Here is a 22,753-nt window from a genome sequence, read left to right on the forward strand (position 1 = left end):
AATGATCACCACGTATTCCTGTCTACCCTCTTATCTGTGGCGAGGCTTACATAAAGTCGCGGTTCGTCCTTTACAGTAGGTTCTACTTTATATTCTCGCCGCGGATTCTGTATCTCCCGAGATACTCAGTGTCGTGGTCTGGTCTGCGGGGCTTTGTGTTTTCCTTTTTCGTGAGCTCCGGTATTCACCTCTTCACTATTTCCATGATGTTATTGTTTGCAGCTTACGTGGTTCTTCTGTCCATTTTGCTTGGGATTTCTCTCGCTCTGAGATCAGTTGACTTTAGAAGCCGTGTTCTTTCTTAGTCGTAATGTGTCTGCTTAGTTTATTTCATTGGATTCAGAAATCATTTTAGTTATCTGTAAAATAAAACTATTATAGAGATGCTTATTTGTCAGCACTTTTTCTGTCCGCCCTCAGATCTTAAAAACTACTGAGGCTAGAGGGCTGCAAATTGGCATTTTGATCACCCATCCTCCAATCATCAAACATACCAAATTGCAGCCCTCTATCCTCAGTAGTTTTTATTTTATTTGAGGTCAAATTTAGACATAATCGTGCGCCTGGCAACGATATTACCCAGGCTGCGGTTAAAGTTTTTCATTGGCCACGACTCATACAGCATTATACCGAGACCACCGAAAGATAGATCTATTTTCGATGACCTTGATTATACGCTGTACAGAAATTTCGATTGCGCCGAAGTTTTTTACTTGTTTTATTTCTATTTAATGTTCCACAAACATAAAAAGAATCAGGCTCCTGTACTTGAACTTCATAGTTCCTGTTCTACTTCTTTGAACAGAAAACTACCGTGGAAAAGGCCCCCATTTGTGAGAATGTCACCTTTCATTTTTCACGGTGAAAATTTGATGAACCACAGTAGGTCAGACATGACGTAGAGAGAGAGAGAGAGAGAGAGAGAGAGAGAGAGAGAGAGAGAGGGGTGAGAGCAGGAGAGGGTTAGGATGCCAGCAGGGGAGGGTTATATAAGATTGAGCGAACGAGTCACAGAGAGAGAGAGAGAGAGTGAGTAATTAAATAAGAAAAATAGAGGAACAAACCATTGCAGAAGGCTTTTAAAGAGAGAGAGAGAGTACGTAATTAGATAAGCAATAGATAGGGACAAAGCATTGCAGAAGGGTTTTAAAGAGAGAGAGAGAGAGCAATGAAAAGGCAAAAAACAATAATATATATATTTCTATATTTCAACATCTACATATACTGAGTTCATGGAAAACATAAAATGACTTTGGACATCGATTATTATTATAATAATAATAAATATTATTATTATTATTATTATTATTATTATTATTATTATTTTTATTATTATTATTATTATTATTATTATTAACTTTAAATATTTACCACTAAAATAGAAATTACTTTCCATGAGGAATATTTTTTTCTTAAGATAAATTGTCTTCAAGTCGTTGTATAGACTTAAAAAAATATTATGTTCACGACAAATTTTATTTATTTATTTATTTTTTATTTTGTTTTTGCTCAAGTAAAATATTAATATTTCAACAGACACGAGTCAGTCCGGTGTTCTGAATTATTAAGAGCTGATGAATATTAAAGAGACAATTTGATACGAAACAGTCGAAGGTTTAAGAAATATTTTCCTTCCTACACGACACAGGCAAAAACACAAGTACAAAATTCGGCGCAATGGCGTTTTCTGTACAGCCGCCTAAGCGTATATTCAAGGCCACCGAAAATAAATCTGATCTATCTTTCGGTGGTCTCAATATAATGCTGTACGAGCCGCGGCCCATGAAACTTTAACCAAGGCTCGGTGGTGGCCTATCCTATATCGTTGCCAGAAGCACGATTATGGCTAAATTTAACCTTAAATAAAATCAAAACTACTAAGGCTAGAGGGCTGCAATTTGGTATGTTTGATGATTGGAGGGTGGAAGATCAACAAACCAGTTTTCAGCCCTCTAGCCTCAGTAGTTTTTAAGAGCTGAGGGCGGATAGAAAAAGTGCTGACAGAAAAAAGTGCGGACGGATGGACAAAGCCGGCACAATAGTTTTCTCTTACAGAAAACTAAAACAAAAGCTTGCCTGAAGCTGAGATAAGAGTTTTGTATCCCACAGTGGACTTCGTATTTGCTTGTAATGTTCAACAAGATATATAGTTAAAATTCAGATGTTTGTCGAATTAAAGACAGTAAACTCAAAGTATGTGTATATATTTATATATATATAAATATATTATATATATATATATATATTAATATATATTATATATATATTATATATATATATATATATATATATATATAATATATATATATATATATTTATTTATATATTTTTAAGTAAAGGAACATTTAGAAAATCCCATGAATAAAGGTATTTTTACGAATAAATATTTTTTAATTGAAGACTCATTTTTTACTTTCAAATAAATTTTGCAATTGAAAGTAAATATATATTTTCAATTGCAAAGAAATATTTGAAATCAAACCATGAATTTTCAATTGCAAATACTGTTAATTTGTAAAAATACATTTACTCCTGGGACTGAAAACGTTTTCCAGTTAAAATTATGTTAACATTATATATATATATATATATATATATATATATATATATATATATATATATATATATATATATATAATATATATAAAATACATTTATCCTATAAATATGAAAAATACATTTATCCTCAATTGAAATATCAACATTAGAAAATATTAACATATAAATGTATGTATATATATATATATATATATATATAATATGTATATATATATATATACATACACGTATATTCAATTCAAAATATTTTCATATTAGCAAATGAAATAACCAAATTACGGTTCGTGTGGTCAAGTAGTATGTTCCCAGAGGTCCACACCAGTCTTCTTATTCCCTTTAACGCTTTACCAAACTTCCTATGGGAAGACGCCCGTGCCGGCATAAGGCCTTTGTAGCCTAAAAACAAACCAGCTACCACTAACCAGTCTACGATCAAGAATAAATTCATTATGAGGTCAGTAAGTTGTTAGCTCGCACTATATCTGGAGAGAGAGAGAGAGAGAGAGAGAGAGAGACTAAATAAGTAACGCTGGCACGTCACTATGGATACGTTCTCTCTCTCTCTCTCTCTCTCTCTCTCTCTCTCTCTCTCTCTCTCTCTCTCTCTCTCTCTCTCTCTGTCACGAAATACCAAGGCATAAGAGAGGCGGGGAGGAGGGGTTTGTGGTAATGGAGAGAATTTCTTTTTTTGTTCAAGGTCGAAGCATACAGATGGAATCTACTGGTTTTTGGAATTATTTACTTATGTATATCTACATATATAATGTATACATGTATACATTACACTAATGCAGGCATAATTGATATATGTATATATATACGTATGTCTGTGGGCGTGTATGTTACTTAACGAGAACAGTCATTCATATAGAAGCCTATATGAATGATTGAAGAATATATATATATATATATATATATATATATATATATATATATATATATATATATATATATATATATATATATAAATTATATATATATATACATATGTATGTATATATATAGTATATATGTGTGTGTATGTATATATCTATATAGACAAAATCCACGAAGGAAAGAGGAACAATGGAGTACTGCAAGGCCTTTCGACTTCTTGTCCTTCACTTAGCTAAGTAAAGGACAGGCATAATTGATATATGTATATATATACGTATGTCTGTGGGCGTGTAATGTTACTTAACGAGAACAATCATTCATATAGAAGCCTATATGAATGATTGAAGAATATATATATATATATATATATATATATATATAAATATATAAATTATATATATATATATATATATACATATGTATGTATATATATAGTATATATGTGTGTGTATGTATATATCTATATAGACAAAATCCACGAAGGAAAGAGGAACAATGGAGTACTGCAAGGCCTTTCGACTTCTTGTCCTTCACTTAGCTAAGTAAAGGACAGAAAGTCGAAAGGCCTTGCAGTGCTCCATTGTTTCTTTTCTACATGGATTACATCGTGGATTTTGTATATATATATATATATATATATATATATATATATATATATATATATAAACTGTTTAATAAAGAATTACTTAACAAAACAACAATGGAAGTAAGGAAAGTTAATCTGCAGCTCCCATGAAATCAATGAACGTCGAAACCAGGAATATATTATAATAAATATATAATACCTGGAATTGCATACACAGGTTAGTGTTGAAAGTAACGAGTGCCCTCTGGTGCTGGGTGGTCTGGCTATGTGGCGTGACCTCTTTGACGCGTCTGTATCTCAGAAGACCGTGAATTCCGACGCTCTGCAAAGCGAGTAGCTCGCACTTACTCTTGGGAAAAGAGAACTCCCATTTAGAGCAACGCAGTGCGTTGCCACACTAAAACAATCCTCCTCGTATTTTAGTCTTTAACTTCCTTTTTAACTTTTTATTTGTTATCTTGTCATTTTTTTTTCTTTTCTCATAACTGATCTTTCTTTCTCTTATTCCTGTTATCTTCTGTTGCGTAAGAGTAATTTATTTCTTGATAAAATTAACACTCGCTATAATTCTTTGGATTCTTGAATAAACTGTTCCCGTTGCAGTAGCCAATTGGTTCTTAGCCACGGAAAATAAATCTAATCCTTCGCCAGCTCTCTAGGAGAGCTCATTCCATATGAACAAGGTTCATCTCCTTCTTTGGGAGAATAGTAAACAGGGTTCAATAATAATAATAATAATAATAATAATAATAATAATAATAATAATAATAATAATGCAATCTTTTCTGATAAATGCAGATCCTGGATGGATGTTTACATCCAAAAAGGAAAAAACTGAGTGATTTTACAGACTACTGACAGCTCTCCTAGAATGGCCAGATCAACTTATTTGTTTTTGGCAATAGATGAAAGATGAACTGTGTCTGTTATTATAGCGAGAAATTTTCTATCACCAGATATAAAATTCAGGAGATGAACCCGGATCTGCAGAGTGCTATGGAGAACGGTGCCGACCAGTCCAACGAGGAACTATCCAAGTATTGAGTGAGACAGGACTTGAAATCCTTTTCAGCTTATGACAAGAGATGAAATATGGAGTCTATGTTATTATTAGGAATAAGTAAAATTATTATTATTATTCAGGAGCCCTATTCATATGGGAAATGCAGAAAATTCGAAAGAATATGGTGTTCATTAAGAATTAAAAATAAAGAAAAAAGAGATATATTAAAAAAGCAATTAATAAACATAAAAATGTATTAAAATGCAAGAAGAATAGTATTAGGGTAGTAATGCACTGCATGCAATGAAGACTGGCTCGTAGAATGAATTCAAGCATTCTCAGGAAAATTCCTTTCCTTTCAGACCAATCACGGAAAAGAATCCACTGTGAAGAATTCAATACGTTTGATTCTACAAAGTGAATTCATCCAAGAAAACTCAGTACAGAAATATAATGTAAAATATTCATAGATTTTAGCCATTTAAATTCGTGTAGGTAAATGCATAAATACAAATATAACTATGTGAAAATGCACAATTAGTGATATAGATCGATGGACAGAACTTTCTTATGTCTTAAATACTTATGTACGTGTCATTTCTAATTCTGAAGTTTCCCTTTCATCATTTGACTACCCGGGATCCTTAGTGCTTCCATGTTTGTGACTTTTATTTATGAATTCAATGTAAACAAACGTGGAAAAGATACGTGCCCACTTCAGTCTTTCAGAGCAAACCCGCACGAGTATCACTCTTCCCCATATTCAACATCGGCCTAGACCCCAGTCTTTAGCCCCGTGTCTAAGTCTCTAAGTCACCAGTCCCTAGCCCCTACCCCTGACGAAGGAGCAGGGGGTGGGGAGAGGGGGAAACTACTCTTTCCTGGAGAAGAAGAAACCGCATAATCAATAAGCTCACTTTATAATGAGCGTCTGAGATCAGGTACTCCCTTTATTTGGAGATAAGGGGGAGGGAGAGGAGGAGGAGGAACTGGTGATGACTAGGAGGTTGGAAAAGGTTAAAGGCGGGAGAGAGAGAGAGAGAGAGAGAGAGAAGAGGAGTATAAAGGGAGAGCCGTTCAAAAGATCCCTTGAAAGAAATGAGAGGGGGTACGACCGCAAAATATTTTGTAGTCATGGTCACGGTACCTTTCTCCTTTTTTTTCTTATTTACCCTCGACTTGGCGTCTTAAAAGGGATTATAGAGGTACCTCCTCCTCCTCCTCCTCCTCCTCCTCCTCCTCCTCCTCCTCCTCCTCCTCCTCCTCCTCCTCCTCCTCCTCCTCTTCTTCTTCTTCTTCTCGTAGCTATTTTTAAGGTGTTGTTGTCACGACACTGTTGCGCAACCGCCTGATGATGATGATGATGAGATAATTTCCTGGCCAATAATTCAAAACTTTTTCTCCTAAATAAGGCGGGAATTCTCTTGCAGCGTGGTCGGGGGAGAAATTATGGAATTCATAATTAATTTAGGCTCGTCGACCTGAAACTCAAAGAGCTTTTTTTTTTTTTCCTCTTTTTTTTTACATGAAGATTTGTCGAATGAAACTGTCGTAGTACGTTTTAAACACGATATTCACTATCATACACAATTGTTGTATATTTCTGGTGACTTACAGGTATTTGATTAGTTTGATTTGCATTTTTAGTTTTCTGTAAAAGAAAACTATTGTGCCGGCTTTGTCTGTCCGTCTGCGCTTTATTTTGTCCGCACTTTTTCTGTCCGCCCTCAGACCTTAAAAACTGCTGAGGCTAGAGGGCTTCAAATTGGTATGCTGATCATCCACCCTAAATTCATCAAACATACCAAATTGCAGCCCTCTAGCCTCAGTAGCTTTTATTTTAAGGTTAAAGTGAGCCATAATCGTGCTTCCGGCAACGATATAAGATAGGCCACCACCGGGCCGTGTTAAAGTTTCATGGGTCGCGGTTCATACAGCATTATACCGAGACCACCCAAAGATAGATGTATTTTCGGTGGCCTTGATTATACGCTGTAGCGGCTGTACATAAAACTCGATTTTGCCGAAGAAACTACTTCGGAGCATTTTGTACTTGTTTATACTTTAACTAAGTTACAATTTCAGAGAACCTATATCGAATATAATTGTTCCCAAACATTTGAAAGATGGAATCTTATTCATTCTTTTTCCATTGAATGTTATTTCATCCCTTTGTCCAATATCTGTCCTTAATACTTCTGATTTTCGTGGATTTATCATGAGTCCCGTCTTTCTAGATATATGATTTAGTCTGTTAAGCAAGCTTTATGAATTTTTAATGTTTCTTCAAATTAAAACAGCATTGTCTTGATTTCTATGACTGCCATCTAGATATGTCCCAGTGTATTATGGGTGTCCTTTTGTTGGAAAAGAACACTTCCAATCACCAAATTATAGGTGCACAAAAACTTATGAAATGAACCCAATTTTAGCTTCCTTCCTTACCTATTACATCCTCCTCGCCTTCATTGCTCCTACCAACTTTTATATTCAGATATCACCAACAACAATTCTCTTTCTGGCATGTCATCTACAACAACGAGCAGTTCTGTATAAATTTCATCTTTCATTTCTTCTGAGGGAGATTTCATCCGTAGGTGAATTATAGCCCACAGTAACACTCATTTTGCTTGCCAACAGTATTCAACTATTCATTGTGCTTTAGCCAATCAGCGCCTCTTTCGTTCACTTCTGATATTGGTAACTCAGGGTGTACTGTTGATGCACAGTATTTTATTGGATGTACTGTTGCATTAGGCTTCGTTTTTTAAGCAGCATCTATGAATGGACAAAATAAATTTGAAGGAATCGTAATGTTTGCACTCAGCGACCACTGAAACTCCAGGAATGCCAACTATTTACAATATTAAATTAGAGGCATTTCACTCAGCGTGTGACTTCGTGTGCAAGTTGCTACGCCAGAAATATACCAAAATATTAATCATTCTTCCTCTTGCCTTTACGCAGGCTGAGAATATTTAATTATTAGTGTACATAATAACTTTTTACAGCTTCGTGTTATGTTGGTAATCCTGCATCCTCAGTGAAAAGGACACGATTCAGAATCAGTGTTACCAGAAAAAGAGTCGAGATTTTTTTTAACTTTTTATAGAATTCTCCTTGCATCCCCTTTGGCGTCCCAGTTTTATGGGGATAATTGCTAATTATCTCATTTGATTTATGTTGTATGTATAATGATACGAACTCTGTTTTTGCGTCACAGAAAAATAGTGTCTTATGTAACAGCCAAAATACATCCATACTCTCTTAAGAGATGCCATTAGATTTCAATCGTGTCTTCTAATAAAATACATACATTAACAAGCACGCACACATTATATATATATATATATATATATATATATATATATATATATATATATATATATATATATATATATATATATATATATACATATACACATATATGTACATTACAAATAAACATAAATAAATATGTATACATATATGTATGAATGTACGCGTATGTATGTTTGTATGTATGTAGTATGTACATATGTAACTGTAATAACCACAATGCCCTCCGCATCTCAGACTTTGTTGTGACAACCTTACATAAAAAGTGTGAAGAATTTGACAAATAAAAAGGTCATTGTGGTTATTACAATTATCTACGTATCCGGTAAAAGTGACGAATAGATTCTTCATAAAAGAGAGAGAGAGAGAGAGAGAGAGAGAGAGAGAGAGAGAGAGGTCCGACCTCCTCGTTCATTCCTTTTCCATTTCCCTCCTCCAGATCGACCGTGGCCGCCCTTCTCCTCAACAAGCACCTGCACATCAACGGCATGACGAGGGGCAGCGTCAAAATCACCGACGACGCCCCCAGCAACGCCAGCAGGGGCCACAGCGGCGGGGGCGGCGGCGGCGGCGTGGGCGTGGGCGGAGGCGGTGGTGTGGGTGGGGGGTCCACCAAGGACGCGACCACCAACGGCACCACCACCAGTTTCGATAACCTCAACATCACCGAGTCCTGCCTCGACCAGCCTCCTGAAGGAGTCGCCGGCGGAGGCGGTGTAGGAGGTGGAGGAGGAGGAGGAGGAGGGGGAGGAAGGGCCATGGACATCCCGAACAGCGACGAGTCGACGCCCACGCCATCGCCGGGCAGCACGCCCATCGGGAAGCACGGCAAGAACGCCATGGGCGTCAAGCGGAGGTTTTTAGGGGTGGGCGTGAGGAAGAGCTCTGCGGGCGTGGGGCCGGACGCCATCATGAGCGTCAGCGAGGCGGGTGAGGCGAAGAAGAAGCAGTCTTCGCTTCACAAGATGAAACGGGAGAGAAAGGTAAGGAGGCGAATTCCAGAGTTCAAATTCAATTCTTTCACTTGAATTCTTTTTCAGTTCAAAATCTACTGATACATTTTATTTTTCATTTATCAGTTTCGGTTTTTATTCATAAAAGCTTTTCATTCCTTTTTATAAATTCGTTTTTATTCATAAAAGCTTTTAATTTATTTCTATAATTTCAGGATTTATTCATAAAAACTTTTAGTTCATTTTTGTAAATTCGGTTTTTATGCATAAAAGCCTTTAATTCTTTCTTGTAGATTCGGTTTTTATTCATAAAAACTTTTCTTTCATTTTTGTAAATTCGGTTTTTATTCATAAAAGCTTTTAATTCGTTTTTATAAATTCAGTTTTTATTCACAAAAGGTTTTAATTCACTGCTATAAATTCGATTTTTCTTCACAAAAACATTTAATTCACTTTTATAAATTGGTTTTTATTCCAAAAAGCTTTTCATTCGTTTTTATAAATTCGGTTTTTATTCATAAAAGCTTTTCATTTATTTCTATAATTTCGGTTTTTATTCATAAAACTTTTAATTCATTTTTTGTAGGTTCGGTTTTTATTCATAAAGCCTTTAGTTTATTATTATGAATTCTGTGTTTATTTATAAAAGCTTTTCATTCATTTTTATAAATTCGGTTTTTATTTATAAAAGCCTTTAACTCATTCTTATAGGTTAGTTTTTATTCATAAAAGCTTTTAATTCCTCTTTATAAATTCGGTTTTTATTCATAAAAGCGTTTCATTCATTTTGTAAATTCGGTTTTTATTCATAAAAGCTTTTCATTCATTTTTTATAAATTCGGTTTTTATTCATAAAAGCTTTTAATTCCTTTTTATAAATCCGGTTTTTATTCATTTAAGCTTTTCATTCATTTTTATAAATTCTGTTTTTATTCATAAAAGCTTTTAATTTATTTCTATAATTTCGGTTTTTATTCATAAAAACTTTTAATTCATTTTTATAAATTCGGTTTTTATTCATAATAGCTTTTAATTTCTTTTTATAAATTAGGTTTTTATTCATAAAAGCGTTTCATTCATTTTGTAAATTCGGTTTTTATTCATGTAAGCTTTTCATTCATTTTTATAAGTTCGGTTTTTAATCATAAAAACTTTTAATTTATTTCAATAATTTCGGTTTTTATTCATAAAAACTTTTAATTCATTTTTTAAATTAGGTTTTTATTCATAAAGCTTTTATTCATTCTTATAAATTCGGTTTTTATTCATAAAAGTTTTTCATTCATTTTTATAAATTCGGTTTTTATTCATAAAAGCCTTTAACTCATTCTTCTACATTAGTTTTTTTTCATAAAAGCTTTTAATTCCTTTTTATAAATTCGGTCGTTATTCATAAAAGCGTTTCATTCATTTTGTAAATTCGGTTTTTATTCATGTAAGCTTTTCATTCCTTTTTATAAATTCGGTTTTTATTCATAAAAGCTTTTAATTTATTTCTATAATTTCGGTTTTTATTCATAAAAACTTTTAATTCATTTTTGTAAATTAGGTTTTTATTCATAAAACTTTTATTCATTCTTATAAATTCGGTTTTTATTCATAAAAGCTTTTCATTCATTTTTATAAATTCGGTTTTTATTCATGAAAGCCTTTAACTCATTCTTGTACGTTAGTTTTTATTCATAAAAGCTTTTAATTCCTTTTTATAAATTCGGTCTTTATCATAAAAGCGTTTCATTCATTTTGTAAATTCGGTTTTTATTCATGTAAGCTTTTCATTCCTTTTTATAAATTCGGTTTTTATTCATAAAAACTTTTAATTTATTTCTATAATTTCGGTTTTTATTCATAAAAATTTTTCATTTATTTTTGTAAATTTGGTTTTTATTCTTAAAGCCTTTAATTCATTCTTATAAATTCGATTTTTATTCATAAAAGCCTTTAACTCATTCTTGTGGGTTGGTTTTTATTCATGAAAGCTTTTAATTCCTTTTTTATTAATTCGGTTTTTATTCATAAAAGCTTTTAATTCCTTTTTCTAAATTCTGTTTTTATTCATAATAGCTTTTAAGTCAATTTTTATATATTCGGTTTTTATTCATAAAAACTTTACATTCATTTTGTAAATTCGGTTTTTATTCATAAAAGCGTTTTATTCATTTTGTAAATTCGGTTTTTTTCATAAAAGCTTTTAATTCAGTTTTTATAAATTCGGTCTTTATTCATAAAAGCTTTTCATTCGTTTTGTAAATTCTGTTTTTATTCATTAAAGCTTTTAATTCAAATTTTATAAATTCGGTTTTTATTCATAAAAGCTTTTCATTCATTTTTAGAAATCCAGTTTTTATTCATAAATGCCTTTAATTCGTTTTTATAAATTCTGTTTTTATTCTTAAAAGCTTTTAGTTTAATTCATTTTTATACATTCATTTTTTATTATTTATATAAAAACCTTTAACTCAATTTTATAAATTCGGTTTTTATTCATATAAGCTTTTAATTCACTTACTTGATTTCGATTTTCTTTCTTAAACACATTCATTTAATTTCATTTCTGGGTTCATTTTTAATTGACAAATCTCATTTATTTTACTTTCCATCCTACAAATGACTTCTTTTATTTCAGTTGTAATTGTAAAAACTTTTAGCCACTTAATTTGCACTTATCAGATATTGTAGCTTCCTAAAGTCAATTTCAATTCAATTGTTGAAATTGAATTGAAATTCAGTTCCTTTTAGAAGCCATTCTCAATTCACTTTTAAATCAGCTTAACTCACCATTGAATTTAATTGAATTAGCACGCAATCCCATCAGTCAAATCTAAACCAATGTTGATTTAAAAAAAAAAAAATAAATAAAACTCAAATTATTTCCTCCCCCAAGCTACTTAATTTCTTTGGCAATTCTGGCGTAATCAGATCACGTCAGAAAGTGATGTAATCCAGCAACGTAAACTTCAATTACATTTCACGGCGTTAATTACATTTTTTTTTATCGGGAATAACGGTGGCTTTGTTTCTTGAACCGTGGCGTCGGAATTGAAAGATCTGGATAACAGAAGCGGGTCGGGGCCATCGGACCGTGGAATAAACCTTTGGTGAAATACAGCATTAACTGGGATTTGTTTTTTTTCGGTGGGAAATGGGTGTGAGTGAAAACACTTCATTTGGGTTTTGTTATTATTACTATTATTATTTATTATTATTTCGTTTTCTCTGGTTAGAGAAATGACAAAAAATATGAAGATAAGGAAATAGTTTTATTATTATTATTACTTTTTCTGTGGTTTGAGAAATGACAAAAAATATGAAGATAAGGGAATGGTTTTATTATTATTATTATTATTATTATTATTATTATTATTATTATTATTATTATTAATTATAATTTCTATTGTTAGTAATTCTTTTTCTGTGGTTAGAGAAATGACAAATCATGTGAAGATAGGGAAATAGTTTTTATAATTATTATTATTATTATTATTATTATTATTATTATTATTATTATTATTATTATTATTATTCCCCTGAATCTGAGACAATGATAAATGTAACTCTCTCTCTCTCTCTCTCTCTCTCTCTCTCTCTCTCTCTCTCTCTCTCTCGTTTTATTCCTTGAGTTCTTCTATCTCATATTATATTATCATTTTTATCTGATGATGAAGAACTTGAATTGGAAATATGATAGTCAACCACTTATATAACCTCCACTTTGGCAGTTGTTTGTGGGTCTGAGTTTCATCATATCTCGAGAACGGATTACCCGATTTTAATGAGATCTCATGGACGCTTGCAGCTTCACGCATACCAACAGAATCTTACCTTTGTGAGGGGAGCATCCCAGGAAATCTTTTCACCAAATTTATTTAAAATGCATTCGTGGGTTCTGAAGTAGTTTTACCAACAGACAGAGCCAAAAGGGCATCTTCCCGGGTTAAGGATATTATGTAAAAAAAAAATAAAGAATTTATTAGGGTATTATTTAAAATAGATAAAGAATTCATTAGGATATATAGAAAAAGAAAACATAATGAGGATATTATGTAAAAAAGAAAGAATTTCATTGGGATGTATATAAAAAAGAAAACATTAATTAGGACATTATGTAAAAAAAAAAGGAAATAATTCGTTAATATTATATAAAAAGAAAGAAATCATTAGGATATTATATAAAAAAGAAAGAATTCATTAGGACATAATATAGCTAAATAACGAATTCATCAGGATATTATATAAAAAAGAAAGAATTCAGTAGGATATTATATAAAAAAGAAAGAATTCATTAGGATATTATATAAAAGGAAAGAATTCATTAGGATATTATATAAAAAGGAAAGAATTCATTAGGATGTTATATAAAAAAGAAAGAATTCATTAGGATATTATATAAAAAAGAAAAAATTCATTAGATATTATATAAAAAAGAAAGTATTCATTAGGATATTATATAAAAAGAAAGAATTCATTAGGATATTATATAAAAAGAAAGAATTCATTAGGATATTATATAAAAAGAAAAAATTCATTAGGATATATAAAACAAAAATTAGGATATTATATAAAAAGAAAGAATTCATTAGGATGTTATATAAAAAAATTAATTAGGATATTATATAAAAATAAGAAAGAATTCATTAGGATAATGTATAAAAAAATAAAGAATTCTTTAGGATATATAAAAAGGAAAAAATTCATTAGAATATAAAACAAAAATTAGGATATTATATAAAAAAAAGAAGAAATTAGGATGTTATATAAAATTAATTATATATATATATAAAAAAAGAATATTAGGATATTATATAAAAAAATCATAATATATATATATTAAGAATTCAATATATATATATAAAGAAAAGTGTTTATTAGGATATATATATAAAAAAATAAAGAATTCGTTAACAGACTGCTTACAGCCACCAATATCCTGTGACCCATCCGAGCTAAATGACCAGTGGATCCATTATGGAAAAGGGAAGCATTTTGGCAAGACCCTCATTTTGGGGTTTAAGGCTCGCAAAAAAAATTCCAGGTAGAGATACACACCTGCTGTCTCTCTCTCTCTCTCTCTCTCTCTCTCTCTCTCTCTCTCTCTCTCTCTCTCTCTCTCTCTCTCTCTCTCTCTTTAAAACTGTAGGCACCTTTAACTGACTTTGATGTAGTTCCCAATATAGATTCAGTATGGATCTCTCTCTCTCTCTCTCTCTCTCTCTCTCTCTCTCTCTCTCTCTCTCTCTCTCTCTCTCTCTCTCTTTTAAACTGCAAGCACATTGAGCTGACTCTGATGTAGTTTTCCTGGATCTAGAATCGATATGGCCCAATCTTTTAGACCTTAAACCAACCCACGTCTCTCTCTCTCTCTCTCTCTCTCTCTCTCTCTCTCTCTCTCTCTCTCTCTCTCTCTCTCTCTCTCTCTGTGTCTCTGTGTGCTTAGAGCTAGAGCTGATTCGGGAAATTTAAAGTTTCCTCTTACAGGTGTGTCACAGAGTTGTCTTTCTTTTCAAAACTTGCAAATGAGATGCGGTTGCAAGCGACATAGCCAAGCACAACAGATTTTAAATTAATTTTAATGCATGTATATATATATGTGTGTATAAATATAAATAGATAGATAGATTGACATATGTGTGTGTTTGATCATATTTATTTATCTACATGTGGTTGTATGTCTTGATGACGTCATAATCCCACGGAAAACCAGAGCCCCATAGGTGGGTAGTGCATGTGGTGCACTGTAGGCATTACTTAAGGTTCTTTGCAGCGTCCCCTCGGCCCCTAACTGCAACCTCTTTCATTCCTTTTACTGCACCTCCTTTCATATTCTTTCTTCCACCCTCTCCTAACAATTGATTCTTAGTACAACTGCGAGGGTTTCCTCCTGTTACACCTTTCAAACCTTCTACTGTCAGTTTCCTTTTCAGCGCCGAACGACCTCATAGGCCCCAGTGCTCGTTCTTTGGCCTAAATTCCATATTCACGGAAAACCAGAATGCCTGACCCTTTCCCCTACTTTTCTTGAACTTCCTTCGCGCTTGAAACCCTGACGCTTTATTTCAAAGGCTTCGCCAACGAATACAACGTACTAGAAGAGATAATCTCCATTTCATTCACCCGTCTCCTCTCCCCGTTCATTGGGGAAAAAATATTCCCCCGGGAAACCCTATAATAGCACCTGCTGCCATCGCCTTGACTACGAAGTCTGCCAAGTAATAATGGGATGGACGGGCGCGTTCGGTGAGGAACTCTGGCTTGATATTCGCGCCGAGTCCCTATGCCCGTTTTCTTTTTAGCCGCCGCTCTTTGTCGTGAACGGTCCCCCATAACACACGGAGCCGGAAGAGGTGGCGTTGGGCGGTCTTTTCCGAATGCTTTAGTTCCAGTTTCACTTTACGAGGTTCAGTGCGTATTATGTTAAATAAGTTGGCGTGGGGGAGATCTGTATGGCTTACAGAAATCTATAAGAATGAATTTCGTCGTCCTATTTATTACCGGTGTTGTTATTGTGATGTTTTGATGATAATAATAACAGGAAAAAAAGCAGAAGATCAAGATGGAAGTGAAGAGGCTAATGAAAGGAATGATAACGATAGGAAGAGAGAGAGAGAGAGAGAGAGAGAGAGAGAGAGAGACATTTAACGAATGTTCGTTGTAGAAAGAAAGAAAAAATGCTGATAAACCAAGCATAATTTCGTGAGAGAAAGTGAAAAACTAAACGGAGAGAGAGAGAGAGAGAGAGAGAGAGAGAGAGAGAACCTATGAAGGAATATGCCTAGTAAGAAGAAAGATTAGAAAAATGAAGTCAGACACACATTCCAGCGGCGAGAAAAAAAGTGAAAGGAAGAGAGAGAGAGACTAAAAGACATTGGTCAATAGGGGGAGAGGAAGACGGACAAACAGAGAACGAAAGACGGACGGACGGACGGACGGAAGGAGAGGAAAGGGGAAAAACGACGGATGCAGAGAACCGGATCTGCGTGACACAAAATCGATGAGTCCTCGAGGCTCTGTCTGACTCCTATCCAGAGCCTTAAGGATTCGATGATCTTGAGAGTCCGATGAGAGAGAGAGAGAGAGAGGCTTCTAGTGTCGTCCCCCTGAAAGCTTCAAGGGCTCCGCGGAGGAGATACTTGTGAGAGAGAGAGAGAGAGAGAGAGAGAGAGAGAGAGAGAGAGAGAGAGAGAGGCCACAATTATTTGGTTAAGTGTGGGGAAAATTATATCATGGATTACAGGTAGAGATAGAGAGAGAGAGAGAATGCAAATCTTGATTTATTAGGATTGGATAGAGAGAGAGAGAGAGAGAGAGAGAGAGAGAGAGAGAGAGAGAGAGAGAGAGAGAGATGGTCCACAACTGTTTGGTTGTGTGGGAGAAATTATATCACTGTTTACAGATAGAGAGAGAAAATGCAAATCTTTATTTATTAGGATTGGATAGAGAGAGAGAGAGAGAGAGAGGTGTCTCAAGTATTTTGGTAAGTGTGGAACAAAGCATACTTAAAAACATTAATTCTATTCCGCCCATACTACCGTCTACAGTTTGCCACTGAAGACTCACTGCAGGCTGTGACCTCTTGACAGTCTGTGACTTTAAGCAAAATAAACAAAAAAAAATAATGACGTCATCAAAGCCAACATACGCTGCATGACCTAACTTAGGTTATCTTAACCCGAAGGTGATTCGAATCGAATAAAAAGTTATTATTAATAAGATATTTTTCGTCTCGATATTAATTATAAGGATTAATGTTATTATGAATTACAACATTAAACTTTTTAACCGTATAACGATTGACTTTGTATCTAGTGTACTCTGGGATATTTTACGTATTTTTTTTTGAGGTTTTCTCTTTTTCATGAGTGAAAAAAGTGTGATGATGGTGAAAATAATTTTTTAGTTCTCTGAAAAGAAAACTATTGTGCCGCTTTGTCTGTCCGTCCGTACTTTTTCTGTCCGCACTTTTTCTGTCCACCCTCAGAGCTTAAAACTACTGAGGCTAAAGGTCTGCAAATTGTTATGTTGATCATCCACCCTTCAATCATCAAACATACAAAATTGCAGCCCTCTAGTCTCAGTAGTTTTTATTTTATTTAAGGTTAAAGTTAGCCATAATCGTACTTCTGGCAACATATAGGATCGGCCACCACCGGGCCCTGGTTAAAGTTTCATGGGCCGCGGCTCATACAGCATATTACCGAGACTACCGAAAGATAGATCTGTTTTCGTTGGCCTTGAGTATGCGCTGTAGCTGCTGTACAGAAAACTCGATTGCGCCGAAGAAACTTCGGCGCATTTTTTACTTGTTATAAGGTTTGTGTTAGTTATACTCCGGTTTTAGGACAAATGAATTGTAAAATTAAACGAAGATAAAAGTTTACAAACCTTCTTAGTAAAAAGAAGTAATGAAATTGGAATCCATGTCTCACTAGGAGAAAAATTATATAAAAAAAATGCTCAAAAACCAAACTTGAATATCTTCAGGGAAAAAACAGTGAACGAATAATCTCTGTTCTTTTAAAATTAAATAAATCGAACTAAGAAATAAACAGGTAAAAAATGCGCCGAAGAAACTTCAGCGCAATTGAGTTTTCCGTACAGCCGCTACAGCATATAATCAAGGCCACCGAAAATAGATCTATGTTCCGGTGGTCTCGGTATAATGCTGTATGAGCCGCGGTGGTGGCCTATCCTCTATCGTTGCCAGAAGCACAATCATGACTAACTTAAACCTTAAATAAAATAAAAACTACAAAGGCTACAGGGCTGCAGTTTTATGTTTGATGATTGGAGGGTGGATGATCAACACACCAATTTGCAGCCCTCTAGCCTCCTCAGTAGTTTGTCAAGATCTGAGGGCGGACAGAAAAAAGTGCGGACGGACAGACAAAGCTGGTTTCCTTTAGAAAACTCAAACTTAGTGACCTTAATACCTTGGGCAATCACACCCACGGCCACCTAATGCAATCACCTCGATTGCCTAACCGACGGCACGATGGCTATCGACTGGTTTCGGGGGCGAAGGGGGAGCGGGGGCGGGGGGGGGGAGATCTGATTGCCTATTAATGCCTAATAGGCAATTCATAATGGTAAATGGAGAAGAGGCATTTCGATTGATTGAATTTCAGCTCACTTCGGAACCTTTCTTCGTCAGCCACGTTTAGCATCGATTGTATCCAGTTATCCTAGAGTGGATGAGTTGGATGGAAGGTGGCTAATATCCATGCCGGATGAATTGGGGATATCTAGGTCCTGCTGTATGTATTATACTTTGATGGATGTGCAGCCTAGGATTATTGGATAAATGGATTTTGTTTTAGTGGGTGAGCAGTCTAGGGATTATAGGATAAATGGATTTTTTTTAATTCGCACAGAAAAGGATAAGAGCGTCTCAGTTATCCATAGGGTATAGATCATATATATATATATATATATATATATATATATATATATATATATATATATATATATATATATATATATATGTATATACCTACCTTCAGTTATATCCATTATCCTTTAGATAACAAGTTGATAATCAACGATGGATTATCCGAAATTGTATCCATTAATTTCTCTACCACAAATAGGAAAAGGAATGAATTAAAATGTTCTATGTGGTTTTTAAGTAAGGTCATATTGGAATATGTTCTTGGAGCATATCTCCTTTATATATATATATATATATATATATATATATATATATATATATATATATATATATATATGTGTATAAACTGTGTGTGTGTGTGTGTGTGTATATAAACTGCCATGCTTATTAACAGTCTTTTGTTCATGAAAAAGATAGAGAGTGAGAGAGTTGAAATATCTGGAAAACATCTGAAAAATAAGCACGCAGACGAAGAGGGAAAAAAATCGTGAGAGAGAGAGAGAGAGAGAGAGAGAGAGAGAGAGAGAGAGAGAGAGAGAGAGAGAGAGAGAGAGAGAGAGTTGGCATAGAAACAGACATGGAACAAAAAGGTAATGATACGAGAGAGAGAGAGAACAACAGCACTGCAAATCAATTCGGGATCCGGCACCGTGGAAAACACGGCAGATCGGCTCACCTTTTGTCCTAGTCAGATGCTCTGAACTACATCGTGAGTGATGGCTTTTTGTACGCTGGGCCGAGCTGCTGGATTGGTGGGTGGGTGGTTAGGTGGTTGGGTGTAGGTCCTCCTCCTTTGTTTACGCTCTCGACTTGGCAAACAACGCACCAAGACAAACAAACGAGGGCATTCGGCGTCAACTGGCGATTCATAAGTGTCACTCCTTTTCAGCGCGTTTGGGTCAAATTGTGTCGTTAGATGTGTCAGCTACAATGGTCGCTTGTCCGCTGTGGGAGCGTATGCTGGTTGCTGGATGCTGCCTTCGTGTATGTTTACAAATGGACCAGATTTATGGGGGCATACCAGCTTCTGGTGAATGCTTGTTACTGTATACTTGTTTTACGATTTCTGGTCGCCTAAAAAATGTGATTGTATATATATATATATATATATATATATATATATATATATATATATATATATATATATATGTATATATATATATATATATATATATATATATATATATATATATATATATATATATATATATATATATATATATATATATAAGCATTAAGCTACAAACGTCCTTTAATATCCAATTCACTCTACCTCGAAATAATATATACCCCACTTGTTGGCCGTGTGGGTAAAGGCGTCACTGTAGTCCTGAGTTCTTGTCTTTCGTTGGTTCGAGCCCACGGGACGACGAACTTATTATCAGCTAAAAAATTCCCCTTCGGTAACGTATATAAAAATATATTATTTCCGAGGTAGAGTGAATTGGATATTAAAGGATGTTTGTAGCTTAATGCTTGTATATGAATACGGTGATGTGATATAAAATCATATATATATATATATATATATATATATATATATATATATATATATATATATATATATATATACATACATATGTGTGTGTGTGTGTGTATGCATAAAGCCATAACACCACTTAACAACGAATTCTCTTAATCTTAGGTATAATTCACAACCAAAGGGAATTGTAACTGATAAGGCAAAGGGAATTCGATATTAATAAGTGATATTTGTGGGTTTATTACCTCTTGAGTATAAAAAGTCATATGTGTTTAAGAACAGAAACTTCATTTACATACCTACAAATAGATAGATAGATAAATAAATATATAGATGGAAACGGAAATATCAAAACCATTTCAAACCGAACAAACATTCTACTCAACCGGTTCAAACTGAACAAACATTCTACCTAATCAATTCAGACCGAACAAACATGAAATTCAAACTAGCGTGTCGCCATGGCATTTCTCCCAGATAAACACGCAGCCAAACTGGCGTGCAAACGAACACACACGCTCAGAAAGAACGCAAACAGGCACAAACAAGCGGACTCGGTGGCGGAAGGGGGTAGGGAATCACCGTGATGAAAATGACAATATGACGGAACACGATGAATATGAATCCCCGGAAGGTGATTTAGGTCATAGTGATTGTCAGAGAGAGAGAGAGAGAGAGAGAGAGAGAGACACGGACCTGTTTTGAGAGAGAGACAGACAGACAGAGAAGTTCAAGACTGGAGAGTATTAAGTGATGGTGAGAGAAATGGATACCCTGGAGAGAGAGAGAGAGATGGAAGAAGGTAGAGAGAGTTAAGTGATGATGAGAGAGAGAAAGAGAGGTGGAAGAAGGAAGAGTGTTAATCGATGATGAGAGAGAGAGAGAGAGAGAGGAGGGTTTAATGAAGAAGGAAGAGAAATATAGATATTGAGACCTGATCAGAGAGAGAGAGAGAGAAATGTTGATGTTTCCTGATAATTCAAGGTTCAAGTTGGGTTTGAACCTGTTCAGAGGCAGAGTTTGATGAAAGTTCAAACAATTCAAAATTCGTGTCAGAATAGAGTTTGAGTCTCTACAGATATTTAGAGACTTATGTAGAAATCTGTTCAAAGGTCTTCATGTTTGAGTAGGGTTTGAATCTGTACAGAGTTTGTTTTTAAATAAGGTTTGAGAGTTTGAAGTTTCTGTATTGAAACTGCGTTTCAGTGGAGTTTGAATTATGATCGAGTTTATATTTTCGCGTAGTTTGAAAATAAATGGACTTGGTGTTCGAGCAATTTGATATACAGTTTTTCTTTTCATCTTAAAAATGTTTGATCCGATTTAGCTTGTATGTTTGATTAGTTTTGTCGGTGTTTACAGGTTTAAGTTCGAGTATGGTTTGAACCTTTCCAACCTATATGTTTGAGAAGTGTTTGACAAAGTCCAGGCTAATTGTTCAGTGATTTGATTTACTGAACATCAACGATAAAAGAAGGATTTTGTAATGCAATAAAAAAAGTAATAAAATGTGTTTGAAAAGAGTTTCCGCCTGAGAAGGTTTGAGTCTGTGTTGAGTTAAGTCAAACAGCGTTTGAAGATTAAGAACACCTTTCCCTCCTCAACTAATGAGGAGCATCCATCAATCAAAAGTCATTACTTATTTTAATAACCCACCTGACTCATATTTAAGCGTTCATTAAAATGTCATCTTCAGGTGACAAATGATCGGAATATTCAAATAAGTTACTTTCTCCCCCGCCTCAACAATATTGCGACGCCAGCAGAGAGTACTGGAACAATCAATCATGTCTTCCTCAGTAACAGTTAGGGGGCATTAGCTGGGCACTAAGTATATACACCTGACACGAAAAATATATTATTCCATTCATCTTTATTGCTCCGCCAGGGAATACAAGAGCGATCAATCAGTTCCCGTTAATTAATATTGAAGTTAATTAAATTCCTTCTCTCCTGCGAATGTCAAGCTTTGGAATTCTCTTCTTGCTTCTGTTTTTAGTTTTCTGTAAAAGAAAATATTGTGCCGGCTTTGTCCGTCCGTCCGCCCCAAGATCTTAAAAATCACTGAGGCTAGAGGGCTGCAAATTGGTATGTTGATCATCCACCCTCCAATCATCAAACATACCAAATTGCAGCCCTCTAGCCTCAGTAGTTTTTATTTTATTTAAAATTAAAGTTAGCCATAATCGTGCATCTGGCAACGATATAGGACAGGCCACCACCAGCCCGTGGTTAAAGTTTCATGGGCCGCGGCTCACACAGCATCATACCGAGACTACCGAAAGATGGATCTATTTTCGGATGTACAGAAAACTCGATTGCGCCGAAGAAACTGGGGCGATATTTTTTACTTGTTTCTTGTCTCCCATAATCTTTCTTTTAAGAGGCGAATATATCGAGTATTTCATCCCTTCTTTTCCTTTTTCTTGCTGTCTTCTGGTCTGGGCTAGAGTAGGACATTAGATGGCTCGTCCTCAACATCCATTTAAAACCAGGTAGCCAAAGGACCATCTTCAATTTTTATCAGCAAATTTAACCCGTATTAAAATCCGGATTACCATCATAATTCGTTTATTTGGCATGGGGGACA

The 22,753-nt window shown here is 34.4% G+C and overlaps 1 protein-coding gene across 3 annotated transcripts in view; it reads left to right on the top strand.

Moving 5' to 3' along the window:
• Window positions 1–22,753, top strand: part of LOC136830297 (octopamine receptor beta-2R-like) — a 639,505-nt gene that overhangs the window by 606,131 nt on the left and 10,621 nt on the right. For all 3 annotated transcript variants that reach the window (XM_067089696.1, XM_067089699.1, XM_067089697.1), the window contains exon 5: window positions 8,782–9,325. In XM_067089696.1, coding sequence (XP_066945797.1) covers window positions 8,782–9,325 — 544 coding nt within the window. The remainder of the gene's footprint in view (window positions 1–8,781; window positions 9,326–22,753) is intronic.

The sequence above is a fragment of the Macrobrachium rosenbergii genome, chromosome 46 (assembly GCF_040412425.1).
Source record: "Macrobrachium rosenbergii isolate ZJJX-2024 chromosome 46, ASM4041242v1, whole genome shotgun sequence".
Classification (NCBI taxonomy): Eukaryota; Metazoa; Arthropoda; class Malacostraca; order Decapoda; family Palaemonidae; genus Macrobrachium; species Macrobrachium rosenbergii.